At 44.7% G+C, this 24,014-nt stretch overlaps 4 protein-coding genes across 6 annotated transcripts; 2 read left to right on the top strand and 2 right to left on the bottom strand.

Annotated features, from left to right (window-relative positions):
• Positions 1–3,332: 3,332 nt before the first annotated feature.
• On the top strand, positions 3,333–8,288 carry LOC100826976 (3-oxoacyl-[acyl-carrier-protein] synthase, mitochondrial). Its single transcript, XM_003571214.3, has 13 exons — positions 3,333–3,720; positions 4,303–4,410; positions 4,491–4,562; positions 5,664–5,750; positions 5,847–5,998; positions 6,391–6,471; positions 6,566–6,599; positions 6,843–6,909; positions 6,987–7,063; positions 7,207–7,267; positions 7,412–7,494; positions 7,590–7,661; positions 7,749–8,288. The coding sequence occupies exons 1-13, from the start codon at positions 3,397–3,399 to the stop codon at positions 7,911–7,913; spliced, it is 1,383 nt and encodes a 460-aa protein (XP_003571262.1). The 5' UTR covers positions 3,333–3,396; the 3' UTR covers positions 7,914–8,288.
• Positions 8,289–10,141: 1,853 nt separating this feature from the next.
• Positions 10,142–14,391, top strand: LOC100826040 (fumarylacetoacetase). The gene is made up of 14 exons (XM_003571213.3): positions 10,142–10,469; positions 10,718–10,796; positions 11,182–11,240; positions 11,332–11,456; positions 11,897–11,971; positions 12,216–12,291; positions 12,408–12,507; positions 12,586–12,645; positions 13,041–13,111; positions 13,206–13,268; positions 13,372–13,436; positions 13,743–13,839; positions 13,921–14,046; positions 14,141–14,391. The coding sequence occupies exons 1-14, from the start codon at positions 10,251–10,253 to the stop codon at positions 14,201–14,203; spliced, it is 1,278 nt and encodes a 425-aa protein (XP_003571261.1). The 5' UTR covers positions 10,142–10,250; the 3' UTR covers positions 14,204–14,391.
• A 158-nt stretch (positions 14,392–14,549) lies between these two features.
• LOC100825006 (exopolygalacturonase) lies at positions 14,550–17,091 on the bottom strand. Of its 2 annotated transcripts, XM_024462286.1 has the most exons (3): positions 17,060–17,091; positions 15,603–16,688; positions 14,550–15,515 (listed from the first exon to the last, which is right to left on the bottom strand). In XM_024462286.1, the coding sequence occupies exons 2-3, from the start codon at positions 16,107–16,109 to the stop codon at positions 14,766–14,768; spliced, it is 1,257 nt and encodes a 418-aa protein (XP_024318054.1). In that variant the 5' UTR covers positions 16,110–16,688; positions 17,060–17,091; the 3' UTR covers positions 14,550–14,765. The 2 variants fall into 2 exon arrangements, with proteins under 2 accessions (XP_024318054.1, XP_003571072.1); XM_003571024.3 differs by lacking the exon at positions 17,060–17,091 and having other exon boundaries at positions 15,603–16,909.
• Positions 17,092–18,008: 917 nt separating this feature from the next.
• On the bottom strand, positions 18,009–24,014 carry LOC100822339 (copper-transporting ATPase HMA4). 2 transcript variants are annotated; one of them, XM_010235675.3, is made up of 9 exons: positions 23,692–24,014; positions 22,870–23,144; positions 21,459–22,204; positions 20,730–21,201; positions 20,478–20,645; positions 19,751–20,005; positions 19,476–19,598; positions 18,843–19,328; positions 18,009–18,758 (listed from the first exon to the last, which is right to left on the bottom strand). In XM_010235675.3, exons 2-9 carry the CDS (start codon positions 23,128–23,130, stop codon positions 18,324–18,326), a joined length of 2,946 nt encoding a protein of 981 aa, XP_010233977.1. In that variant the 5' UTR covers positions 23,131–23,144; positions 23,692–24,014; the 3' UTR covers positions 18,009–18,323. The 2 variants fall into 2 exon arrangements, with proteins under 2 accessions (XP_010233977.1, XP_003571259.1); XM_003571211.4 differs by having other exon boundaries at positions 22,870–23,132.

The following is a 24,014-nucleotide window of genomic DNA, read 5'->3' as shown; positions in this document are numbered from 1 at the left end:
ATGTATCTATACGTTTTTCATCATAAATTTGAGTTAAGAATTTACGATCATAGATCGTAGCGAGTGATTAATCAATGTGCCCCAAAGGAGAAAACCTAATGGCTAGAAGGTAATCAATGTCGCACGTGTTTTGTGGAAAAATCAAACGTATCTGTCACGTAATCTTTGTGAACGTCAGGGTCCTGATGAAGTCAGACAGCCTAACCACTGTTGCTGGCGCTGCCCCTTCTTCGCGCGCGCACACAAGCGTCCGCGATGGTATAGTTCCTTGATAAACATAATTATTCATCCATCGGTGAATCGGCGAGAGACTGATGTTGGTGAGGAGTCACTATGAGCTAAGAATCGACATCGTTAACGTGACGCTGTCATTGGGGATGGCCTGAGAGTCTCACTCCAAGATTTATTCTCTTTTCTTTCTTTTACGTTAGGTATCACCGTTGAAATAATGGCTAGTTGCTAATGCGCAATTGTTAGCATGAAATGCAATGATATATAGGGATAAAGACGTTGACTTTTAACTAATTCTTAACTAAATCATGTTTAAGAGTCACGTTGAGTAGTGTCTTAATCTGACTCTACATGAATTGTTATAGTGTGATGATGTACAAAGACAAGGATACTCTTTGCTGAATTTTTTTTTGTTTCATTCTCCCTCCTTCACTTATAGAGTCATCTTGTCAACATCATTATATGAGCTCTCAGCACTCAAAGTCAAACATGCTTTTCATATGTCATCTCGTAGTCACCTGTTTTCTAATTAAACTCCAATACACATATAATTTAAAGGGTACAAACATCATTGTTAGAAATAACACTAGCTACGAGATGAACAGTTTTTCTTTGTGCAAGGGCCAATCGGCTAAGAGAAGGCTCCTAACGAACCTCATTTTTCTTTTGTGTTTTTATCTTGCGAACAACACAAAAGCTTTGGTACTAATTGAATTAGGACGAAGAAATGTTCGATTACAAACGTATAAGAACCGTTGACCACAGACGGTCCGGGCCATCGATTGAATTAAGAGGAGGAAAGTTTTGATTTACGAACGTATGACGAACATATGAGCACCCTTCACCACAAGCGGTACGGACCATTGATTGAATTACGGAAGAAATGTTTGATTACAATCGTATGAGCACCATTGACCACAGGCGGGCTGGACACAAAGACTGCACCTAAAGGCATCTCCGAGGGAACATGCCAAATCCTAGCCATTTGTCCAATTTTGTCCACGGACAAGAAAAACTCATTCAATGGGGCATGCCAAACCGTTGCTATTCATCCGTTTGTCCACGGACATGCCAAACTCAGGCCATGCTACCACGGCCACCTGACAGAACTCCCTGCTCAAACATTTCTACTCCATATCCCTCTCAGACTTGTCTAGCATACTTCCACTCGATTGACATCTCGTGTCATCTTCTTCCACATGCAAACTGTTGTCAGGAGCAAGGTTTCAAGGTCCTAAGTTTGAAGTAAATCTCTCTCAAAAAGAATTGAGACCGAACCAACTTCTAAGCTTAATTTGAAACCACATTGAAGCAATTTGAGGACAATGTTGTTCTTCAAAAGTTGTCATTCAAATTCCTTTGCCAAGTGTTCACGCTTAGCTATCCTCGGATCTGAAACCACGGTATTTGCCCTTTCAATTTTGAACTTTGGCCGAGGTATTGGTATAATTATGTTTCAAGTCGTGTCGTATTTGCTAAATACTCTCTCCTTGCAAAGGCACGACGCGTTTTGCTTGTTCAATTTTGAAATTTCACTGAAAACATTTGTAAAAAGTACTTCCTTTGTCCCATATTAAGTGACTTTCTATTACATGTATCTAGACGCATTTTAACCATAGATACATTCATATTTGGACAAATTTGAGTCACTTAATATGGGAAGGGAATGTGTGGATCGCATGGCTGGTGATTATCTTAGTCCGAAAGATCCAACTTTCAGCCATGTGCATCCCACACTTAAAAAGAAAAAAATATGGCCTCATTTCAAAAATGCCATTGGGGCCATAGATGGAACACACATTCCTGTGATTGTGCCTAAGGAAGAGGAGATCAAACACATGAACAGGAAAGGGTTTACAAGTCATAATGTGATGGCAATGTGTGATTTTGACATGAGATTCACTTTTGTTGTCTCTGGATGGCTTGGATCTGTTCATGACACGCGTGTATGGTCAGATGCTATGGTCGAATATAGCACTTATCCACAACCGCCGGCAGGTATTCATTTTTATTTCGTATGTCTGTTATGTTTGCCAAATTCTCATTTTGTAATGTGTGTTTACTTCTCACTAGGAAAAACTACCTTGTCGACTCCGGGTACCCAAATAGAGTTGGATATCTCGCACCATTCAAAGGGCAGCGATACCATGTGCCTGAGTTCGAGCATAACCTGTCGATTGGAAGAAAAGAGATCTTCAATAATCGCCATTCGTCTTAAGGAATGTCATCGAAAGATCGTTTGGTGTTCTTAAGATGAAATGGCGAATACTCCTTCGCATACCAAGGTACATCCTGTTGACTCAGAAAATGATAGTTACTGGATGCGCGTGTCTACATAACTACATTCGTGATAGCAAGGTGCGTGATCAGCATTTTAATGAGGTTGAGAGAGGAGGATATGTTCATGAAGATGGACCTACTGCAGGTGCAGATGCCCAAGCACCGACCTATGATGGCACAATGGCCACAATACGTGATGCTAATTGCCGCGAGCCTCGTGCCTTCGGAGTAGTTGTTATCGGTTTTTATATTTGACGTCCTTTTGTTGACACCCATCATTTATGTAATATTTTGGGTACTATCAAGTATTAAAGACAATGCGTATTATTAATTTTAATATTTAGACCTTTATGATTTTTCATATTTAGCACTTTTATGGATTTTAATATTTAGCAATTTTTTTATCGTCTTATCCGGCATACGTGTATTACATTCAGCACGAAATAACTCTCAAAAAGCTAAAGCATAAATTCAGAGAAGGGGAGTACAAACTTTTCAACAAACAGCTCAGATAATAAGTTGAGATGCCAGAAGCCGAAAAAAACTGGACAGGAGCTTCTTCCCGCCACAGTTTCTGGAGGTTGAAGAGATGAAACCGTTTCTGGAGAAGCTCTGGCTAAAAAGAACCGGACCTTAATACTCCGTATGAGACGGAGGGAGCACTGCTCCATTATGCAGGATTCAGCTATGTCATGTGGACTTTAGGTGGCTGTCACGTGGGCCCTAAATCTTCCCCCCATTCCAGCGTGGCCCGAATTACAAGTCCGCCGCCGAAACCCAGCAGCCCAGCCCACCCACCACCGCTCGTGCGCCCGTCCCTCCGTGCCAGCGACAACTGATGGGCCGCCCACAAAGCTTGGCAACTTTGCGGCAGCTCCTGATGAGATGACCCGCCTGCGCCGCGCCCTCCTCCTCCTCCGCCGGGGCCTCTCCTCGGCGGCGGCGGAGCTACCTCCGCCGCGCCCGTCTGCCGGCCGCCGCGTGGTCGTGACGGGGCTCGGCGCCGTCACGCCGCTCGGACGCGGCGTCGGGACCACCTGGGACCGCCTCGTCGCCGGCGACTGCGCGGTGCGCGCGCTCGCCGCGGGGGACCTCCGCCTCACCGGGGACGCGGCCGGGAGAACGCTGGAGCAGCTGCCGTCCAGGGTCGCCGCCGCCGTGCCGCGCGGGAAGGGCGAGAACGAGTTCGACGAGGAAGCCTGGACTAAGGTTGCTGACTGATACTTTACTACCCCCGAATTATCCAGCATCTATTGGTTTCTCACTGTCGCTGCGAGACACGACTACCAGTGATTGCCCTGCCCATATATGCATTGCTAGTTGGCATTCTTAATATCATTCATTCAAACTTGGATTTCATATATAAGCTGCTCAAGAGAAATTTAAATGAGTATGTTTAATGATACTAGTAAACAAGGTTTCCAGTAGTCGTTGTTGCAAAAATCGGTTTAGTGTTGTAATGTGGCAACTTTTTTGTGTAATTTGATAACTGGTAATGATATAAGGACACTTATCTTCCGTGCCATTACGACTGCCAGTCTTCAAGTTCGCAGTGCTTACTTTGTTTAATCTTGCCTCATTTTTATTAGATATTTGTATGATTGAAGTAGATAAAAAGTTATTAATATCCTGTTCATTGTGTTTCACCACTGCTCAATCATCTGAAAGTGGGAACCGTTATGTTCTGATGAGATGTTATTGCATGACTGTAAATATCTAATGGTGATGTGTGTCTGTCCGGCAAACCTTGTTTCATATTATGTACTGTTGATTAAACATTTTTGTTTCCAGGACAGTAGATCTATATCGGGATTTATAGCATATGCTCTATGTGCAGCTGATGAGGCTTTGAGAGATGCAAATTGGCTGCCTTCGGAAGATGCGAAGAAGGAAAGAACGGTACCAATTTTCTTTGGTGGAAGCTGTTTACCTTTTTGTGTGTTTTTCTGAGTTACTGGAACTGATTAGAGCTTTATCAGGGTGTTTCAATTGGCGGGGGAATCGGAAGTATCTCAGACATTTTAGATGCGTCACAGACGATCACTGAAAATGTTCGTACGTATGCACAGACTGCAATTTGTTTTGTTCTTGCTCTTCTCCTTTTGTATCGTTTGTCATTGTGCAACTATAGTATTTTTCCACTATTATTTGTTTCCTATGTGCTGAGTGAGAAATACAGAGTTAGATGTTGTTGGAGTTAACCTTGTTGTATAGGTTTAGTCTCATTTTTATTTCTAATTGCATGATGTTGTTTTAGTTGCTGGCTAAGCTTTAGCTAGCTGTACGCATAAACATGGCAGAGAGGCATGATTGGCAAGAGAGCACAGCACTAAGCGAGATAGAGAGAGTGCGCGCAGTGCAAGCGTGCGGATTGGCAGCCATTAGTTGAGTCTATGCATGCAGATATACTAGAATTAGTCAAGAGCTTAGGGATCAGTTCTGTTAGGCTGCATGTACGCATGTTTGGCTTGGTCATGTGAACGTTGAGGCATGTGCAAGTGGAGAGTTTAGTGGATCAGTTAGTTACTGGCTTTGTTACATGCAAGTATGCAACCTGTGCGCGTGTGTGCTGCTCGGTCATGTTGGTCTGGCTATATAAAGCCATGTATTCAGGTTGTGAAATTGAACAAGAGAAAAGGCAGAGGTGTGTTGCCGAGAGCTCTGTGTGTTCTACTTCTACCTTGGTCCGAGAGATATCAGATGTTTGGGTTAGAAAAGGAAGAAACTAACAGCAGTATCTGGCTGGTCACTAGCCTTACCAGTGGGCACCTGTCTCACTTAAAGATATTTTGGTGTTTTGATTAACATTCAACTAAGTTTGAAGAAAATTGTGGTAGTACATGTGGATTTGAATCAACGGTCAGAAGAACTGGTTGCTAACCGGGCAGGGACTGGATAAATTCAATTTTAGTGCACAGATTGATAATTGAGAAAAATGACAAGACCAAAACTACTGCTGGTAATTGCTACCAGACAGGACTGGTGTTTTTTTCTTTCCATATCTGGTTTTTGAATCCTTCAATTACATGGAAAGCAACCAATTTCTATGTTGTTGCTAAGCTTTTGACCTGCAGTGCCATGCATGACTTGTAATATAAATGAATATCTGCTGGTTACTTCCAGCACTGGATTAATTTTTCTTCCAAGTGCAGCGTCTACGTCGCCTCAGCCCATACTTCATCCCCAAGATTTTGATCAACATGGCATCAGGTCATGTCAGCATGAAATATGGTTTCCAGGTGAACATTGTTATTGCTGTATCCATAGTTAAGGCTTTTTTCCATGTTGACTTATCACATGAGTGCTAACATTGATAGTCAATGCTTCAAACTTAGGGTCCAAACCATGCTGCTGTGACAGCTTGTGCCACAGGCGCTCACTCTATTGGTGATGCTACACGGATGATTCAATTTGGAGATGCAGATGTGATGGTGGCTGGAGGAACAGAATCTAGTATTGATGCTTTGTCTATAGCTGGATTTTCTAGGCAAGTATGTTTGTGTCTTCACAATTGTTTTGTTTGTCCTTTTTTGGAAGTACTCTTTCTGGATGCTCTCTAGGAGAATTATGAATTGCCTTGGATGCTTTAGTGCGGATAGAAGGTAGACCTATTGAGTGAGGGTTGTAGGATGCAGTAGAGAACCCATATTTTGTCCACAGACCACCTGTGGCTAATAAATATCATATGAAAACTTAGTCACACATTAGTTCCAACTTAGTTACATTAACTATTTCACTTTTTAAATCTGCTTTCCCTCTCACCACTACTTTTTTTTAATTCTTTTGAAAAAGAAGGGCTCGCCCCTTCCGGCTTCTATTAGAGAAACCACCCAGTGTTAATTTGCCAACATTATCTTAATTTGTTGTAATCTTTTGCAGGTTAAGGGCATTGTCTACAAAATACAACTCTCTTCCGCAAGCGGCTTCGAGGCCCTTTGATTGTGGTAGAGATGGATTTGTGTATGTCATACTTCTATTGGATCATCTTCTATTCTTCCTTTTCTGTTCCTTCCCTTGTGCCTGTTCTTATCTTTTGTTTTAAAATAACCAATAGGATCGGTGAAGGTTGTGGAGTCATGGTGTTGGAGGTGAGAATGAAACACTGGTCATTTACCTTGCTGTTTCCTAAAATCAGTCTTGTTGGTAAAATCCACAGCACTTGGTTAAAGAGTTTGGCCTGACCCGACTTGAGTATTTAATTACCATCTTACTCCTTTATGGTTTTGATATTTGCTCTCTCCTCTTTATGGTATATGTGACTTTTAGTCTGGAAACTGTCTTAGTTAGTGCATTTTATTTGCTTACCAGGTTATCCATTTACTCTTCTGTAGGCACTCGATCATGCAACAGAACGGGGTGCAAAGATTTATGCAGAAGTTCGAGGCTATGGCATGTCTGGTATCCTCCTATTCCACAAAATAGATGGTTTATTTTGCATTAGCATGTATTGCACTATGAACCTCAGCTTTTGTCAGGTGATGCACACCACATTACTCAGCCACAAAATGATGGTAGAGGTGCTATCTTAGCCATGGAGCGGGCATTGGAGCAGGTGCGACATTTCCATCCTCTAATTCTTGTGTGGCACATTTTTGACACTTGACCAGCTTTCAGGAATTATAAACTACATCACAAATTTGCTCTCTTGACACTGTGATTTTAATAACCTTGATAAAATTCTTTGCTGTTTTCCAGTCAGGACTCCAGGCAGATCAGATTGATTATTTGAATGCGCATGCAACATCAACTCCTCTTGGTAGGTGCTCACATTCACCTGGCAAAAGCCATCTGAACTGTCATGGCTCTGTTTGTTCTATTTTGGGGTTCACTTGTGTTTCTGATTCTGTACCATCTGCAATCATGATAAGTAACTTAATGCTTTGGATGTGTACACAATTAGGGGATGCTGTGGAGGCTAGTGCAATCAAATCTGTCTTCGGCCAACACGTGACATCCGGTGGTCTTGCGCTATCCTCAACAAAGGTACCTCGTTCAGTCAATTCGGCACACTAAATTAGTAGTATCACACTTCCTTCACTACCCCATTTTTACTGGCACTGACACAACTATCTCTCTAGGGAGCAATTGGTCATCTGCTAGGTGCAGCTGGATCAGTGGAAGCAATCTTCACCGTGTTAGCAATCCATCATGTATGTTACCCTCCCTGAGTGATCAGTAGTTCCAGTACTGGAAAACTGTTCTGTGGTCTGTACTCAGCATTACCTAACAATTTACAGGGGCTGGCGCCTCCCACGCTCAACCTGGAGAAGCCTGACCCGCTGTTTGAAGGCGCGTTCATGCCTCTAACCGCCGCGAAGAAGATGCCCATACGAGCTGCCATCTCGAATTCTTTCGGGTTTGGCGGGACCAACGCTTCTCTGCTGTTCTCCAGCCCGCCCTAGCAGTCCAACATCACCCTGTTTCCTTTTCCCCTCCCTGAAGACTGAAGAGGCTGTGTACCAGAATATCCTAAGTTTTTTCCCGCAAAGTAAATGTTGGAAGGCACCATCCGCATTGAGCCGAAGTTGGGGGCTTTCAGTCACTGGCCCTTGTTGGATTCCCCCTGAGTCCGCAGCGTTGCCCAACTTGTGTTGTGGGCGTTAACTGCTGAGAACTGTAAAATATGCAAAATTATCGGTGCGGTTCTTCTTTCTCGGAGAGAATTTTGGCGATGAATACGGGCAAGTCGTTCGATTCTGACGGTTCGATTTGTCCATGAAATGAAAATATTGTGCTTAAACATATGCAACATAAAAGTATGCAATGGAATCAGACAACTTATCTTGTCTCTTTGCTAAGCCGGGTTACGGGTGGTGCCGGTTGGTTGGCTGTGCGATGCGAGAGACGGGCCTCGTCGCTCTCACGTGCTACCGAGTTTCTGCTACCACGGGACTTGAAACCAAACACCAGCCGCTGTCGCTTTGGGTTTTTTTTTCTGTTATTTTCGTTTTGGTCTTTTTAGATTTACCAGCTGCCATCGCTGCGTCCACAGATTTGGGGAGCGGCAGCAGCCCAGCACTGCTCCACACGCAACGTATTCCTCGCCGCACCGCCACGAAAACAGAGGCAAAAAAGAGGAAGATCGAGTCCGAAAGTGTCGTTATTGCAGCGCCCTTACCTGTGGCTTTCTAGAACCATGAGCTCTAACTACAGTATTACTGCATCAAGGTTACTAGAACATCAAGGTACTTTCAAGAAATAAAGAAATGTCAATGTCTATATATTGGATATCGTTGGATATAGTATATTAGGTATTGTAGACGTTGACAAAAAAAAATCACAACTTTATTCAAGCTTTAAATTTTTGAACTAAGATAAATTTTTGTTGTCTTTGTACTATCATGGAATGGATGGAGTATGGTACATTTTAAGTTCATTATTCCGCTTCCTCAAATGGAACCACGGGCGCTAAGTAAATCTTGGTTTCTGATTGTTCAAGTACAACAACAGATTGCTATTATATCTTTCTTTTTTTTGCGCAAAGATTGTTATTATGTCATGATTATTAGTTTTCTTTTAAGCTGTTGTGGATAAAAGCAAGGCTCAAAATATATCGGATGATACATAGGGGCTATATTGCGCGGAATAAATGTCTACTTCTGCGAACTGAGACTAACTCAGGTGGTTGGTACCTTGTGGTGGAATCAGCACACCCAGGTTCAAGTCTCACACTTGGCATGTGTGCTCGCATTTTTTGGATTTATTCCAGGCTTTAATCGGCGTTGTGTTTTCAATGGGAGTGATGTACCCGTCAACTACGAGGCGCATGCAGTGATTTCGTCAATCTCAAGATGATCGGCCGGTGGCTCATCAGTCTCTCGGGGGTGCTCACAGGAGCAGGATGTGCGTGCGTACATTCATAAAGGTGGCTCATCAGTTTCTCGGAGGTGCTCACAGGAGTAGAGTGTGCGTGCATACATTCACAAGGGTGAGTGTCCATGCGTGTATGTGAGTGCTTGCTGTGTTTCAAAAAAAAAAAGAAATGTCTACTTCTATTTGAACATGTGAGCTGCTGGATTGAACCGAAGACAAGCCGAAGCAGAACAAACATCTCTCCACCAGATAGTCAGAGAGACACCCCGCAGTCACAACAACTACGCACACACGAGAACGAGAATAACCGTACAGTAGGGCGTAAGCATCGGTATCACGCCGTGGCCACAGTGGTCTCTCCATGAGTCGACTACACGTATAAGTACATATCAACCCAAGTAAATCATATTGATCTGTTTTTGAAAAGAAAAATCAAATTGATCTTATCTATACATATATCCGTAACTATATATCTGTTTATCAATGGACTACAACTCCAAAAAAAGGTGATGTGTCCTAATCCATTAAAACCGTGCTAGGCGTACCAGTTGAAGATCAGTACTCCTATCGCGATCAATTACACACCTGTTTACGTAAAACATACTGACGCTCTTGGATAAAATGTAAAACCATGGACACTGATTAATCCCGATGCCAATACAGACAAATTACACACACACAAAAAATAAATCAAAATTTACAAGTATTTGAATGCGGAGCGTACATAAAACACGGGAAGGACACGTCAGGCCTGTGACCCACGCCTATACGTGTGCCCCTACTCTGACGTCTATTTATAAGGCTGCCCCTCTCTTTGTCTCTCTCTCTCGCTCGCTCCGCCCACCCGTTGCTGTCTCCTGCTGGTACCAAACAAGGAAGCACACACGACGAGCGCAGAGGGACAGGGAGAGAGAGAGGAGTCGGCAATGGCGGAGGCGAAGCTGAGGTCGTTCGTGGAGGTGCCGCGGGACTCGCACTTCCCCATCCAGAACCTGCCCTTCGGGGTCTTCCGCCGGAAAAGCCAGCCGGAGGACCCGCCGCGCCCGGCGGTGGCCATCGGGGGCTTCGCGCTCGACCTCGCCTCCGTCTCCGCCGCGGGACTCTTCGACGGGCCCGTGCTCTCCGGGTCGCCATGCTTCCGCCAGGTACTCTATCTACCCGCGCCCCGCCTACCTACCTGCCTGCTTGCTTGGTTGCTCCCTCCGCACCATCTGAGGTCGCTGCTGCTTACGACGGGTTCAGAGAGCGATTGCTGCTCATCTTAATTTTCGAACTAATTGGTGGTTACATAGATTGGTTATTTGGGGAATTGCGGAAGTTGTTGCAGTAGCTAGTACACTAGTATAGTGGGTGATTTGGTTGCGTTATTATATTTACTGCTGCGTGCGCGCAGGAAACGCTCAACATGTTCTTGGGGATGGGGCGGCCGGCCTGGAAGGAGGCGCGCGCCACGCTCCAGAAAATTCTCTCAGGTAAATTTTCCTTCTCATAATTTCTAGCTTTGGTTATTATTTTTCGGGCGTGTGATTTTTTACTTTGTTATTACTGCTGCAATGCTAACATGGTGATTGTGGCGAGTAATCATGATAGTCTACTCGTAGCGAGGGTTGCTGGCTATGATGCTGATGTAATCTATCATGACTTGCAAACAAGTGCAAGTTTCAATAGTGCTCATGGCCTGTTCGTATAATGTGGTTTTTCTTTCGAAAAAGAGATTGTGTTGTGGTCTTAGCTTTGTTTCTGTTGATTATAGTTATGTGTTTTTCTGTGGCGCACATAACATAGTTGTTGAAAGAGGAGATGTAAAGATCTTGAAGGAATGTTTTTCCTGATTTTCACTTGCATGTTTCCTTGCAGCTGACGAGCCAGTCTTGCGTGATAACGAGGCCTTGAGGAAGAACTGCCTTGTGCCAATGGTGAGCTTGACACGGATATAGTCTTTTTCTCTTCTGAGAGAAACAAAAGGAGTATTAATGAAATAGCTGATGTCCTGTTTCAATCATGCAGAGTGATGCAGAGATGCTTTTACCGATCACGGTAGGAGACTACACAGATTTCTTTTGTTCCGTGCACCATGCAAGGAATTGTGGGTTCATCTTCCGTGGACCACAGACTCCAGTCAATCCAAATTGGTAATTTTTTTTCTCTTTGACCATATATTTTGTCGACGACTCGACACTATGATTAGATCAAGTATGTCAATCAGTTTACTTTAGGATTGTGTATGAACTCTGCTTTTCTGTTCTCTGGGGAAAAAAAATCATGCTCTCGTCATGTATGGGCAATGCACTTGGTGCAATCTGATTCTGCTGGATCCAAATTGGAGCCCAGCTAATATGAAGATTCTTGTCATGGTCATACAGTTAAGGTTTGGGTTATATGCCCTGGACCTAAGCATATATAATATGAGTTTTTGTTACTGCTGCTAAAATTTCATGCGTTACAGACTGATGAAGTTTGTGCATTTTTCTGCATGTTGTTCAGTCGTTTGTTACCACACATTTATTTGATACTAATACACAGGTGTTGTTCATTATGTCACTAACCTGAAACATTCACTTGTTTTACTCAGGTTTCATTTACCAGTTGGTTATCATGGTCGGGCATCATCTGTAATCATATCTGGAACAGACATCATTCGACCCAGGTACAAGTCCAAAATATTCCAAATACTTGATCAAATGTTTATTTGAATGTCCTGTCCTAGGAGAGTTCTATCACTATTGGAATATGATAATGGTGAATTGAGTAATGACCATTAGCTGTTTCAAGTTTCATTTAACTTTCTGAACTTGATTATATATTCGTGTATTACTAGTACCTGTATGACCAATTTCTGTTGGGCTGTCACTTGATATGCTGATAACAATCTCTTTCGCTTGTTTTATTAGAGGACAAAGCCATCCAACAGCAAGCTCTCAACCTTCTTTCGGCCCTTCTAAGAAGCTTGATTTCGAACTTGAGATGGTTAGCTTCTTAAAAAAATTCGCAATTGTATTATAGATGTTCTTGTAGCTACTATGAACATGCTTGGCATGAAATCTCTCCTTGATTCGCTGTGCCATAACACTTGTTGCTTTCAGGCTGCCATTGTTGGACCAGGGAATGAATTGGGCAAACCTATTAGTATTGATAATGCCGAGGATCATATATTTGGCTTAGTGGTAATGAATGATTGGAGTGGTATGTATCCTTTTCAAGTTTATTCGTTGTAGATTATTTTCCCACTGTACCTGTACTGACTTTTGTATAATCTTGCAGCCAGAGATATCCAAGCTTGGGAGACCATACCTCTTGGACCTTTCCTTGGCAAAAGCTTCAGTAAGACAGCTAATGCATTAATATAATTTTGTTAACCATAAGAATTGAATCATGCGTTGTGCAAAATCTGGAAGTCTTGCACGTATCTTGGTTATTTTTACTAGTGTTAATATGTACTCCCTCTGTCCCATATTAAGTGTCGAAATATTACATGTATCTAGACGTATTTTAGTATACAGATACATCCATTTTTAGACAAATTTGAGTCACTTAATATGGGACGGAGGGAGTAATTAAATTCTTCAGTTATTTTCAGTTATGAGTTCCATATTTCTGTTTCAGTCTATCAATATGCTAGGTGGAATCTTCTGCAATGCTGTAATGCATTGTGAAGCAGTATTCTTTTTCTCTACATAACAGGTTTTCTTTCCATTTTGTAAATTGAATTTCTCTAGGTACATCTGTATCACCTTGGATTGTGACCCTTGATGCCCTGAAGCCTTTTGCCTGTGAGGCTCCTAAGCAGGTAAGCAATTAGTTCTTTTTTGTTGCTAGTATTGTTTCTTTTGCTAATAATCACTTTGTTGTTCTGCGAAGAACTAATTTGCTGTATGTTACAGGAACCTGAGCCTTTGCCTTACTTAGCTGAAAAGAATCACATCAACTATGATATTCCTCTTGAGGTACAGTCTTTCACATTGTTGCTAGTATTGTTTTTTTTGACGGGCCTGTTGGTTACGTTTTGCTGAAGTCAATCTGATCATTGCATTTTCTTTTCCATGCAAGGCTTGGATTAAGCCCAAAGAGCAAAGCGATCCATCAGTTGTGACAAAGACCAATTTCAAGCATATGTAAGAACCCCCATCATGTTTTTCTTTTCTTTTTTTGACGAAAAATCATCATGCCTTTTTCAATAGCAATCTCCTTTTTACTTCTTAATAATACCATTTTTCAATCCATGGTGTGCATATATTTTTACTCAAAATGTGCTAGTCATTTCTCTGTATATATTTATAAGGTTTCCATTGGTTTTGTTACCATTTGATTCGATTTAGTATTACCTTGATGTAGGGCACTGAGCACTCTTGTTGAACATGTGAAATACCTTTTTTGCCCCGGTGTTTAATCAATGCACATTTCTGTAAACTGATTTGCAGGTATTGGACTGTGACGCAGCAACTAGCGCACCACACTGTTAATGGATGCAATCTGAGACCAGGGGATATGTTTGCAACTGGCACCCTCAGTGGACCTGTATGGAGTTACCATTGCAATATGATTAGAAACATGCCAATTTACAAATTACAGTACACTGAAAATCTCCCCTTCTTTCAGGAACCAGACTCTCTGGGATGTTTGCTGGAGATAACATGGAACGGGCAGAAGGAGATATCGGTTGGGAATTCAATCCGCAAGTTCCTCGAAGACGGGGATGAAGTCATATTGACAGCTTGCTGCAAGGTTCAGTAAACTCGTTTTTCTTTTCAAAAATCTCGATCTGTTTGAAGATGATGTGCTGTATCTTGTATCTTGATGCCATCTACTGGTTTTACAGGGCGAGGACTACAACGTCGGATTCGGTACCTGCACTGGAAAGATTCTGCCAGCGCTTCCATGAGCTAAGACGGTCTCCAATTCTTCAGTGCATCAAATAATCTCGCAAGAAAGCGTGCATTGTATCTTTTAAGGTCTTATTAGGAATGGTAAATAACATGGGATGTGTTTCTCTGAACTTTAGGAGAAGGGAAGCAATGTTCCCCAGTGATAATATAATTTTATCTTTAGACGTATATTGTCGTGATTCAATGGTGCGTCCTGCTGGTTGTGTTCCCAAGTTGGTTTGAAATTTCGTTGGGTTTCCTGTGCGAGACGCACGCACAGGTAGAATAACCGGTGATTGTTAGCTAAGTACCATATCACCGGGGGCCATGCATGCCATCACGAAGTTAACATGCACGGGAGAATTCAGATCAAATCAGAAATTAATTAATCCACTCTTCAGTTCAACAAGTCAATTGTCAGGCGCTTACATCAATTCATTTCAAAAAACAAACGAAAGGAGAGAAGAAAAAATGTACATGGATGGATCGATGTGAGAAGAAGGAAACATGAATGAATGAAATCAATGGAGTCCAAAATGAAAAAAGAAGAAGAAGAAGATACGAAGAGTGATGGAGAGTTCAGAGGCAGGCGAGCTCCTTGGCGACGTTGGTGGACTTGCCGACGGCGTTGTGGCAGACGGCCATGGTCTTGTTGTTTCTCGCCCCGACATACTTGAGATTCACATTGACGAGCTGCACGCCCTGGCAAGGCAAGTTATTCGGGCAGTTCAACGTGACGGCCTCCGGCGTGGCCGACGTCCCGACAATGTTCTTGAACACGATGTCCTGGATGGTGACCGTGGACTGCCCATTCTTGTTACAAATGTTATTGGGGCAGTACTTCTGGTCGATGACGATGGGGAAGGAGACGTTGTCCATGACGATCTGGTCGTAGACGAACCTGGAGGCCTTGAGCACGGACTTGGAGTCCTCGTAGGACTTGATCCGGAGCCCGTTGGTGGCGCCCTTGATGGTGCAGTTGGTCACCTGGATGTCCTCCACGTTCTTCTCGTCCTTGTACCTCCCCAGGGACCCGACGCTGATGCCGTGTCCCGGGCCGCACCGGGACCCGTGCACGCGCACGCGCTGGGTCCCGGGCCCGATGGAGATGCAGTCGTCGCCGACGCCGATGTTGGTGTTGGTGATTGTGATGTTGTCCGAGTCACCCATGTGGATCCCGTCCGTGTTGGGGCTGTCCCCGGGCGCCGTGATGTTCACCTTGTCCACCACCACGTTCTTGCAGTTGAAGAGGTTCATGTGGAAGAATTTCGCGTTCTTGAGCGTCACGCCCCTGATGCTCGCGTTCGTCACGTAGTCCAGCACCAAGCTCTATATATATAAAAATGAAGCTCAAATTAAACATGCATAATGCTAGTAATTTGGATGGATGGAGAGAATGTAGAGGCCGGTACGGACGTTGGGGAGGATCTTGCAGTTGTAGTTCTTGTTGCACTGGTTCTTCTGCCAGACGAGGGGGCCCTGGCCGTCGATGGTGCCGTGGCCGTTGATGGCGAAGTTGTCGACGTGCATGACCTCGATCCAGTTCTTCTTGTAGGCGTTGAGGTCGCCGGTTCCCAGGAGGTTGCCGTCGAGCCGGATGATGATGGAGCTGGTGCAGGGGCCCTCGAGAGCCAGGGCGCCGATCAAGAAGTTGCCGGGCGGGATGATGATCTTCTGGACCCCCGTGGCCGCGCACGCGTTCTTCCACGCCTTCTGGACCGCCTCCGTCGCGTCCGTCTTGCCGTCGCCCTTGGCGCCCAGCAGCACGATGTCCAGCGGGCCTGCCGGGACCGACGGCGGCCCGCCAGCTGCCGCGTATGTCGCCGCCGCTGGCGCCGTCGTTAGCGCGGCGGCGCAGTACAGCGCGACGATGCACCGCGCCGCGGCCCAAGATCTCCGCCCTGCTGCCGTTGCTCTTGCCATGGCTGGTTAATTTATTCCGGGATTAATTGGCTCTTTCTTTATTTGGTTGTGAGGTTCCTGTGAGGACGACGGACGGGCGCGCGGCTTATATACGGCGGAGGGGGAGCTTTGGCTTCCATTTCGGGCTGTTTCGACGGGCGGATGGGCGCGCGCGGCTGCTCCGGACGTTTTGTCGCGCCGTGGTCTGCCGGTCTGGGTCTCGCGCGTGTCTCACCGGTCCATCTGAGCTTCATTTGGTCAGCCTGGATCCACGGAGGAATGGTGCTACAAAACAGGTGTTGTTTGGTTGGCTGGCTGGCTGGCTTACCCGGGTGTGTGATGCGTGTGGTGCAGGATCCACCCCGAAAGGAAAGGAAAGGATGGGTGTGTGTGTTTCTTGCTCTTCCCAATTCCCATGACATGACCGCTGGCTCTCGTTTCCTCGCCGTGGTCGGTCCACTCTAAGACCAGTTTCCTCCCAGGCGCGCCCTCTACCGAATGGATGTACGGGAAAAGTATTTTGAAAATCTTGATGTATTCCAAACACATGCATGAAGCGACGAATTCTCATTTTGTTGCCATAAAAATGTTGAAAAGAGGCTGCAACACAAAAAATGAAATCATGTAGCATAGTGAAACAGCTCATGCAACAAAGAAAAACCATGTTGTGCGGCATGGAATGGAAACAACCCTTGTAGCAGATGTCGAGAGTCATTGCGACGTAATGTTTATGTACACACGACCAGTGGTCAATGGAGCCTCGGCAAAGCTCATGTCCTTCTTCTGAACTAGAATTTGCCCACAAAAATCTATCAATTTTAATCACCATGTTTAGTTATTCTAAGAGCTCTTTTACGGTACCCTGGATTTAATATAGACCGTTTATTTCTCTGTATCTTGTGACCGGTATTGTCTGGTACTCCATCGCTAACTCCATGCATGGAGTACCAAGCTTGAAATCAATGGAGTACCTCGATTTGGAGGGCAAAATTGTAATTGCGTTTGGGTAAATTGGTCTTTTCCCGTGCTAGCTTTTAGTCCTCGGCATGAAGCTGCCGTGCGGCAGGTGGACGCCGTTGCCCGTAGCCGCCGTCAAGGACGTCCGGAGTGCCGGACAGTTCTCCAAGTCGTCCAGCATGGTCGCAGCCGGGCGCGGGAACGATTTCCTCGCGGGGAGACAGCCGGATTGAATTCTTCTAACTCTGAAGCGTTTGCGTTTTTGGTTGCATCGACCTTGGCCGCCGGGGGCTTGACGGAGCCGCTGGGAGCTGTCGTGGGAAGGAGCAAAGAAAGATGCACTTTGATTAAGGAAACTGTTGATCAATTAGGAACATGCCTCTGATAATTGAAAACGATTGCCGCAACTGCTGGCCTAAATTGATGGTATTTTTCCTTTTTTTTTTCTCCAGCCGTAACTAACAACACCATTAAGATAGCCTTTGAGAATTGTCTAAATTGGCCTTTAATCTAGAAATTAGAGCCCGCCGTAAGATAATTTAGAGCATGCCGAAACAATGCATGCAACAAAAATTAGAAATCAAAGTTAAACTGACCTCCATCGCCAACATTGGAGGCACGGACCATCGTCGATTTGGGCTAACCAGCGATGAACTCGGCTTGTCGGAGTTTCATTGGAGCCGTATTCAGCAATCTAAACCCATTTCCCTCGGTCTCGGTTCCTTCTAAAGCTCAGTGGCACAAACTCAAGCTCTATGAAATCCTCCATGGTACAAACTTCATGAAAAGGAGGAAGAGGAACCTCCACGTACGAGATCTACGACTAGCATCTACTAGGGCCAATGACGGAGGAAGAGGTGGAGCTAGAGGAGGAAGAGAAGACATGGAGGAGGAGCCACTTGGCAGAGAGGAGAACAAAAAGAGAACTGAGTCGACTAGAATCATTTCGTGACAAAAAAGACAGAAATCCTAAAGAGTACCATTTCATGCATATTCATCTGCGAATAGCTAACAGTTAAGCCTCCCGGATTATTATTCAAACAAAATCACAAAATCCAGCACTACAAACAAAAATAAAGACAAAAGTTGCTAAAAATTGCTTATGCACACGAATCAATCAGGATGGCCACACCAAACAGGGTGTTTGCAATCAGCAGCAGTTCGTCAGTTCATGGCTTGGTGCATACCAGCAAAAGCTGTACCCTACCAACGACGGCGACAGCAATAGTTCCGTTAGTAGCACAGCGAGACGGTGGAAGGAACGGGCGCCATCTTCAGTCAGACCAGATTGGAGCCGCCATCAGCGGGTCCTGCTGGCCTCGGCGTGGCCTCGATGTGCAATGGCTTCTTGTAGAGCTGGAGCAGCAGCGACGAGCAGACGACACTCACTGACGAGGCTGCCATGCATGCCCCAGCAAGCCAGGGGGGAAGCCGGATGCCAGTGAAAGGGAATAGGACACCGGCAGCTATCGGCATACCCAGGACGTTGTAGCCCAGGGCCCAGACATAGTTGATTCGGATCCTCGAGAGTGTCTTCCGCGAGAGGTCAATGGCGGTGATCACATCCTCCAGGCTGCTCTTCATCAGGACGATGTCGGCGGCCTCGATGGCGACGTCTGTGCCAGCACCGATGGCCATGCCTACATCTGCTGCGGCCAGGGCTGGCGAGTCGTTTACCCCATCGCCAACCATTGCTACAGTCAGTCCTTGCATCTGTGCAGAAATGGTATAAGCAGGAATTCAAAGAGTAGTCACAAAGTAAGGTCTACCCCCAAAAGAAAGGAGAAAATATTGTACCTGCAAGTCCTTGATCTTCTCAGCTTTTCCAACTGGATCGATCTCAGCAAATACAGTGTTGATCCCGACTTCCTTTGCTATGGATTTAGCTGTAGCCCAATTGTCGCCTGTCACCATGATACTCGTGATGCCCATTGAGCTGAGATATGAAATGACACGGCCTGCCTCAGGCTTAAGAGGATCCGACACAGCAAGAGCTCCGCAGATAATCCTATCAATAGCAACAAGCACACAGGTCCTAGCAAGGTCTTCCATTTCAGACATGTATTCCTCCACTTCGGAGCTCATGGGAGCTTCAAATTCTTGCATGAGCCTTTTGTTACCAACCAAAACCAGCTTGCCTTCGACATTCGCACTGACCCCTGCCCCTGGATGCACCTCAAAATCCTTGGATTCAATCATGTTATCACTGTGAGATCCATATTGTTCTCTGAGCTTCTTTGTGTACTCAACAATAGCCTTTGATAGGGGATGCTCACTGTTTGCCTGAAAAGGTTATGGACGAACTTTTTCATCAAAGTAGAAACAGAAATCAGGAGCAAAGGTTTGTAGCAATATAATAATAATAACTATGAATATATTATGATGTTGGCCAACATAATGTGGAAAGAGACAAGTGGTTAACAGACCAACCTCTGCACTAGCAGTCAAATCACACAATTCTAGAAGTGGTATCTTCGAGAAGATCTTTGTTTGAACGACAGAAGGTTTGCCGAGAGTCAGGGTTCCAGTTTTATCAAATATGATAGTTTTAACCTGCAAATGGAGTGAAAAGGATAGTTCAGTATGCCTGTCTAGCACACTAGAGTTGATTCAGAGAAGGAAGAGAAAACATACTCCTTACGCAGGCGCCTGTGGCACGTGCATGCGCACGGAATACATACGCACAAAAAAAATCTCATGATTACCTTGTGAGCTTTCTCAAGTGCATTGCCACCCTTAATAAGAACACCTTGAGATGCACCTTTTCCAGTGGCAACCATAACAGCAGTTGGTGTAGCTAATCCCAGAGCGCACGGGCATGCAACGACCAGTACAGATATTCCAAATTGCAGAGCAAGCTCAAAGCTATCCATTGCCTTTGGAATCCATTCCTGGGGGTAGAGGTGAAGTTGCCCAGGTATGAACCAACCAAGCCATGTAAGAAATGCAGCCACCACAACCTTGAAATGAGAAGAAACAGTATGAGATTTTCTTCTCTAGAGATAGCTTGACAGAAAGAACATACTGGCAAAATTGCAAGTACCAAGCAGGGAATGGTTCCCATAACAAATCTACTGTTTAGTGTTTACTACTGGAAAACCGATCAGATCGGTAACAAACAGGGTTACACTAGCTAGTTTACCAAATAAAAAATTAATTTGATCCTAACAAGTTCAACCAACAGGAGTACACAGTTAGAAGGCTTTTAAGCTGAATGCTGACTGAGTTCAACCAAGTTCAGCTGAATTTTTCAGTAGAAGGCGCTGACTACTCATATTTATCAGGTGCGTAATAATAGGAGAAATTACTGCGGTAACCAGATATGAACCACTTGGGCAGGTAGGATCTGACCAATTTCTGATTATACAAATGGTGGTGCAGAGATAACATAGCTGGAAGATAATTTGAAGGAGAAAGTAACAGAAAACTTACAGTTGGAACGAAAAAACGTGAAATCTTGTCTGCCAACCTCTGCACTGGAGCTCTTGCCAATTGAGCTGCTTCAACTAGCTGAACTATCTGCGACAGAGCCGTTTCCGACCCAACATGAGTAGCCTTAACAATTATGCAACCATTATCATTTACAGTACCACCAATAACCTGTTAAATTTTTTGCAATAGAAGCATCAGATTCAGTAGATATACGGAGTAAACAACTACCATCAGATTCTAAAAACTACCAACCTTGTCTCCAGGTTTTTTCGCTATGGGTCTTGCTTCCCCAGTTATCATACTTTCATTAACATGGCTTTGGCCTTTGATGACCACACCATCAACAGGGACTTTTTCACCAGGGACAATCTTAATAACATCATTTCTTTGAAGTAACTGGGTGCTGATCTCCATTTCTGAAATGGCATTCCCATCCTTGTCCAACGTGACAAGTACAGCTGTTTCTGGTGCAAGTTCTGTCAACTTTGACAAAGCATCTGATGTCTTCCCCTTTGCCACCACCTCAAGGTATTTTCCGAGCAATATAAAAGACACCAACATAGAACTAGTTTCAAACAAATCTTGTCCTTCAAACGAGTCTGATGTTAGTGCCTTCAAAATTATATACACGGAATAGAAGTATGCAGCATTTGTTCCCAAAGCGACCAGCACGTCCATGTTAGAGTATCCTCGTTTCAATGCATGATAAGCTCCAACGTAAAATCTGGCAAGGAAATGGATATATAGTGAAACACATAAGAGACATATTATGGAATAAATGTGCAGTGATTTATAAATGAATGTGCAGTGAAGGAAGTGTAAAAGCAATCTTGTTCATCAATCTTTGCAGTATTTCTATCATTCCCAAACAACATGATACCAATCAAGTTATGTAACAACCCTTTTGAAACGAAAGAGGCTAATGTTTCAAGCAGAAAAAGGAAACAACATAAATAAGTTGTTGCCAAGTTGAGACTGTACCTCCAACCAATAATGAACTGAACTGGAGAACATAGCAACCACCGCAGTAGCATACCAATCGTCATGTTGTTGCAGATTCTATAAACCAGCCAATCCCCAAAAGGAGGAAGCATTGGCAGAACCATCGAGAACAGGAATACAGGAATAGAAAAGAGGCAACTCCAAAGAAATTGGTTCCTGTAATTCAAAATTTCATGACGGCGTTCTACTTCTCTTTGCTTTGGTGGTGAGTACAAGCTGGCATTATAGCATTTGGGGGGCTGCGCAGCTTCCTGAATCCGCTGAATAAGTAACCGTGGACCAGTGATATCAGGGTCATATGCAACTTTAATTGTTTGGCCCACTGTGTCCCATTCAACATTATTCACTCCCTCTACAGTTTCCAGTACCGACTGAATGAGTTTGGTGTCTTCTGGAGAACTCACACCCTCAAGCTGAAGGTGCATTTTGTTCACATCATCCCCAGAACTGATGAGATCAGCCCCAAATCCAGCGTCCTCAATAGCCTCAATTATAAGATCACGACTGGTTATATTTGGATCAAAGTGCACCTTGGCTTCTTCCAGGGCAAGCCCCACTACAGCTTTCTTCACTCCAGGTACCATCAGAAGTGCCCGTTCAATAGATTCAGAACAGCTTGTGCATGCCATTCCTTTTATCCGGAGTCTGCATACAGCAATTTCTTGTTCTTGGAGTTCATCGACCTCAAAGTTGATATCTTCAATAGCTTCTTTTATGGTTTTTGCCTGGGAGAATAAGAATCCTTAATGAGAGAACATATAAAATAACACCTAAGATGTAACATTTTCATCACTACTTTGTGGAGAACAATGTGAAGCATGTGCAAGGCCGCAAGTTTAGTGAACCGAAAGTGCATGCTCGTGATAGAAATCAAGTACGCACTTCAAATCAAATTGTCCCGTAAAAATCTCAGCGGTAAAAAAGTAAAATATGATAGGCAGTTCATTTATGATCACAACAGTAAGCATTTTAAATCAAGGAATAGTCATTGTTGGGATCTTATGGTTCCTCAGGAATTCATTTATGAAGATTCAACTGTCCCATGAATGAACAGTCGCTGTCAAAAGATTGGCCCACACCAACAGAAGGTTGTTAAACTAGTTGGTAGTACTCAGCCTGTGTAAATTTGACCTGGCACTCAAATCAGCATTTATAGGACAAAATTCATCTCCTGAAACCCAAAAATTTCCTTGATTACAATAAATACATGTAAACAAATGTTCCGATTCTGATAGCATAACTGGTAACTTGAATTAAGAACAAGACAAGGAGAAGCTATCATTAGCATTCAACAAGCCCTTTTATGAAAACCGAGCAAGTCTTTCCATACTATTGCTCTATCTCCAAATACAGCAAAGCGAACAACATGATCAGATCAAGGAAAGCTTACATCGGTCTCCTCCGGGCTGTACTGAACAACAGCCTGGCCCTGAAGGACTGAGACCTGGACGCTCTCAACCCCCTTCAATCCTGCCACCACCGTCTCAATCGACACTGCACAGGAAGCGCACGAGATGCCCCGGACATTGAACATGACCTTCCTCGTCTTCCTCTCCTTCCGTGGAGACTTCCCGTGAGGAGAAGCGCTGGCGGGCCCATCAGCGGCTCGGAGAAGCGGTTGTTTGAGATTGCTCTCTCCATTCCGCGCCATCCCTGTTACAAAATCTGTCACAACAAGAACATGTGCAGAACAGAATATCAAGAAATCATCAAAACCTATTAACGGAGTGCAATTACTGTTCTAGGTGACTGAGTGACAGCAGCATCTGCATTAGAGGTACTACAGTCTACTGCCTGTCTCGATCTCACGAGCACGGTACAGCCAAGGTGATTACTGCTACTAACCAGAACCAGAGCTGCTGCCTTCCCCCAATCTTCAGTTAAATAGGGGCATCTGAAGTTGCAAAATCTTTTGTTTCTTCGACGGTTTTTCTTATGTACTTACCGCCCAACTAAATCCCGCAGCAGCGTTGCTCACTTGCTCCACTCAAGTAAGCTACGGCCAATTAAACGCGTCGCCATTTAAATTTCAAGCTTCGAGAATAACCGCCACTGACGGGCGCCAAAAGCTCCATTCACCAAATTTAACGGGGTAACCAGGAAAAAAAAACGGAGGGCGGCAACTCCACGCCACGAGCGGAATCAAAAACCCATGGAGACAGAGAAACAAAGCACAAAAAACTCAGCAAAGGCGGCGAACGGCGGCGGTTACCTCGGTATCCGGCGATCGCGGCGGCGGCGGCGGGGGGAGGGGAAGGGAGAGTCCGCGCCGCGCTCTAGCTAGGGTTCTTCCCGCGCGCGCCTGCTGGGGATATAGGAGCGGAAGGGGGAACTCTAGAAGAAGCGGGAGGCGGGTGGAAGGGAGCAGAGGAGGGGCGGCGTGAAGCAGGCCGCCCGCGGCAGGAGGAGGAGGAGGAGGAGGAGGAAGGAGGCGGCGAGGACGAGGTGGTGTCTGTCAGGCCGCGTTTTATTTTGTTTGATTCTTGGACTCGTTCGGATTTTGGTGGAATTTGGACGGGGATGAATGCCTGCCTG

Source organism: Brachypodium distachyon, chromosome 3 (assembly GCF_000005505.3).
Source record: "Brachypodium distachyon strain Bd21 chromosome 3, Brachypodium_distachyon_v3.0, whole genome shotgun sequence".
Lineage (NCBI taxonomy): Eukaryota > Viridiplantae > Streptophyta > Magnoliopsida > Poales > Poaceae > Brachypodium > Brachypodium distachyon.
Note: the sequence above shows the minus strand (reverse complement) of the source record. Positions and strands in the feature narration are given on the sequence as shown.